This window comes from Propithecus coquereli, unplaced genomic scaffold (assembly GCF_000956105.1).
Source record: "Propithecus coquereli isolate 6110/MARCELLA unplaced genomic scaffold, Pcoq_1.0 Scaffold73, whole genome shotgun sequence".
NCBI classification, from domain to species: Eukaryota; Metazoa; Chordata; class Mammalia; order Primates; family Indriidae; genus Propithecus; species Propithecus coquereli.
This window is the reverse complement of record NW_012153396.1, coordinates 5,305,726-5,308,253: the sequence shown is the minus strand read 5'-3', so window position 1 is coordinate 5,308,253 and position 2,528 is coordinate 5,305,726. Positions and strand designations below refer to the sequence as shown.

General features: G+C 36.6%; 1 protein-coding gene across 1 annotated transcript in view; it reads left to right on the top strand.

The window, feature by feature from the left end:
• The window catches only part of CFAP43 (cilia and flagella associated protein 43), a 94,956-nt gene extending 93,578 nt beyond the window's left edge, over positions 1-1,378 (top strand). The window contains exons 32-33 of the mRNA XM_012661640.1: positions 972-1,173; positions 1,346-1,378. Coding sequence (XP_012517094.1) covers positions 972-1,173; positions 1,346-1,378 — 235 coding nt within the window. The remainder of the gene's footprint in view (positions 1-971; positions 1,174-1,345) is intronic.
• Positions 1,379-2,528: the final 1,150 nt, after the last annotated feature.

The window sequence follows — 2,528 nt, the reverse complement described above, 5'->3', positions numbered from 1 at the left end:
AGATCTTTATTTCTTTTTGTAGATCTAAGTTTCCATCTTGTATCATAACCCTTCTGCTTAAAGAATTTCCTTTAACTGAAGTATGGGTCTGCTAGTAATAAATTCTCTTTATTTTTCTTTGTCTGAAAAAATTTTAATTCACCTTGATTTTTGAAAGATATTCTGCTGGATTCACTGGATTGGCAGGTTCATGCATTCATTTCTTTTGGTGGAGTCTTTAGGGTTTTCTAAATATAAGATCTTATCATGGGCAAACAGGGATAGTTTGACCTCCTCTTTCCTGGTTTGGATGCCCTTTATTTTTTTCTCTTGCCTGATTGTTCTGGCTAGGACTTCCAGTACTATGTTAAATAGAAGTGGTGGCAGTGGGCACCCTTGTCTTGTTCTAGTTTTTAGGGGGAATGCTTTCAATTTTTCCCCAGCACAATATTGGCTGTGGGTTTGTCATATATGGCTTTTATTATTTTGAGATGTGTTCCTTCTATGCCTACTTCATTGAGGGTTTTTATCATGAAGAGGTGCTGGATTTTATCAAATGCTTTTCTGCATCTATTGCAATGATCATATGGGTTTTTTGGGGTTTTCTTTCTTTGTTTTTTGTTTTTGTTCTTGTTGTTTTGCTTTTCCACCAGATACTGCTGTGCCTAGCTGCATTAAACTACAGTCCTTTATCCATAGCATCTGGTGGGAGGGCAATGAGCAGGGATACAAATGCATACAGATTGGTAGACTAGGTGATGGCAAGAGGATTTCCTGCCTAATCATTAACATATAAATTGGCTCTGCCATTTAAATATACCTTATAATCCTTTCTGTTTTCTGACTATCATACTTTATAGTGATCAGATTTTGCCCAAGAAGTTATTTTTTAATTTCTGCTGCATTTTTAAAAGAAAATATAATTAGCTGTGTGATCCAAATGTTTTATAACAATAGCATTCAGCTTCAAATATTCTAGATCCTGTATGCAGAATCATATTATTTGAATACCAAATGTACTTTTTTAAGACTCAAGGACAAAAGAAAGTTGCTAGCATGATGGAAAGTAAAGAGGTACACAAAGGAATATTTCAGATTGAATGGGAGCATAAGAAAATGGAGATGGAAATGGAAGATCTAAATCAAAAGGCTTGGGATATTCAAATGCTGTTTTTCTCAAGAGATCGTCAAAAGGTAAGTTCTCCCTGCCCCCCCCGTCCCCCTCCCCCACAACATAGTTTTAATTTTAATCATTAACATATTCATTCATTTAACCAGTATTTAATCAGAAGCCTCTGTGATGTCAAGAGTGTTCTCAACCAGGAGTTTCCTAATGTGTCTATGAATTCTTGTCTTTTTCTCCCAGTTGTTTACATTTGCTACCACCACTTCTTCATGATCTATTCAGTAGAATAATTCTATCTTACAGTTCACTAAGGATTTTCTAGTTGTCAAATCCTGTGGTCAGATTTTCCCCGTCATTACCATCCTTGAATTTCCTGTAGGATTTAACTATCTTGATTACCCATTCCTTTGCTTTTATCACCCCTGATTAATTTTACTTTCAACATGTCAGACCTCCCCCTCTCCTCCTCCTCTACTGGATTCTCTTTTGCCTCTAACCCTTCCATATAGCCATTCTTTAAGATTCTGCCCTTAGCCATGTTTGTGTTTCTTTCCATGCCTCTCCCTTGGTGATCTCCTCTATTTTTCTTAACTTCCCTGAACACTTTTAGAGGACTAATCCAGCTCTGTGGATTCCAAGCCAAGCTCCATTTTTATATTTCTCACCTCTCAGGAGCTCCTCTTCTTAATTTGCTTATTTCTGTTCTTTTCAGCCACTTTCTCAGGCTTGAAGTTTTAGTTATCTTTGGTTCCCCTCTTTCCCATGCCTTCCAAGTCTTGCCTAGTCTCTGTATTTATTCCCTCATTTTCTATCCCCATTGCCCTGGTCCCAGGTCCGTCCTCCATTTTGAATGGTTTAAACAATCTTATAATTAATCTCTAACTGGTGTCTTGACCCTGGGTCTTCCTCTTATCTAATCTATACTGTATACTGCTGTAGAATTAGTGTTCCTATTCGGTTCTAATAACAATACTATCCTGCTCAAACAACTTAAACTGCCACCTCTTATCTAGCAAATGAATTATGAAATCCTTAGGTGGGCAGTGTCTTCCAACTTAACTTTTCAAACTCATGTCTCACTGTTCCTTTTATACATTAGTATTCTCAAATGAAACTTATTACTATTTTCTAGGATTCTACCTCTGTGTTTTTATCCATACTGGTTCTTCTATCTGGAGTGTCTCTCCTAATTTTTGTTTTGTATACCCCAAATTTTACGTTTTTAAGGTCTAGTTTAAAAGTCACCTCCTTCACAAAACCTTTCTTGATTTCCCAAGTCTGGACGAATTCCATCCCATCACAAACCACCTTTAAATTTGCATGACACTTTACATATCTTCTGGCAATCAATCATAGCTGTATGTTCACTTTTCCTTGAAGGCTAAGTCATGTTATCTTTCTATCTTCCTCAATGTCTTTAAAT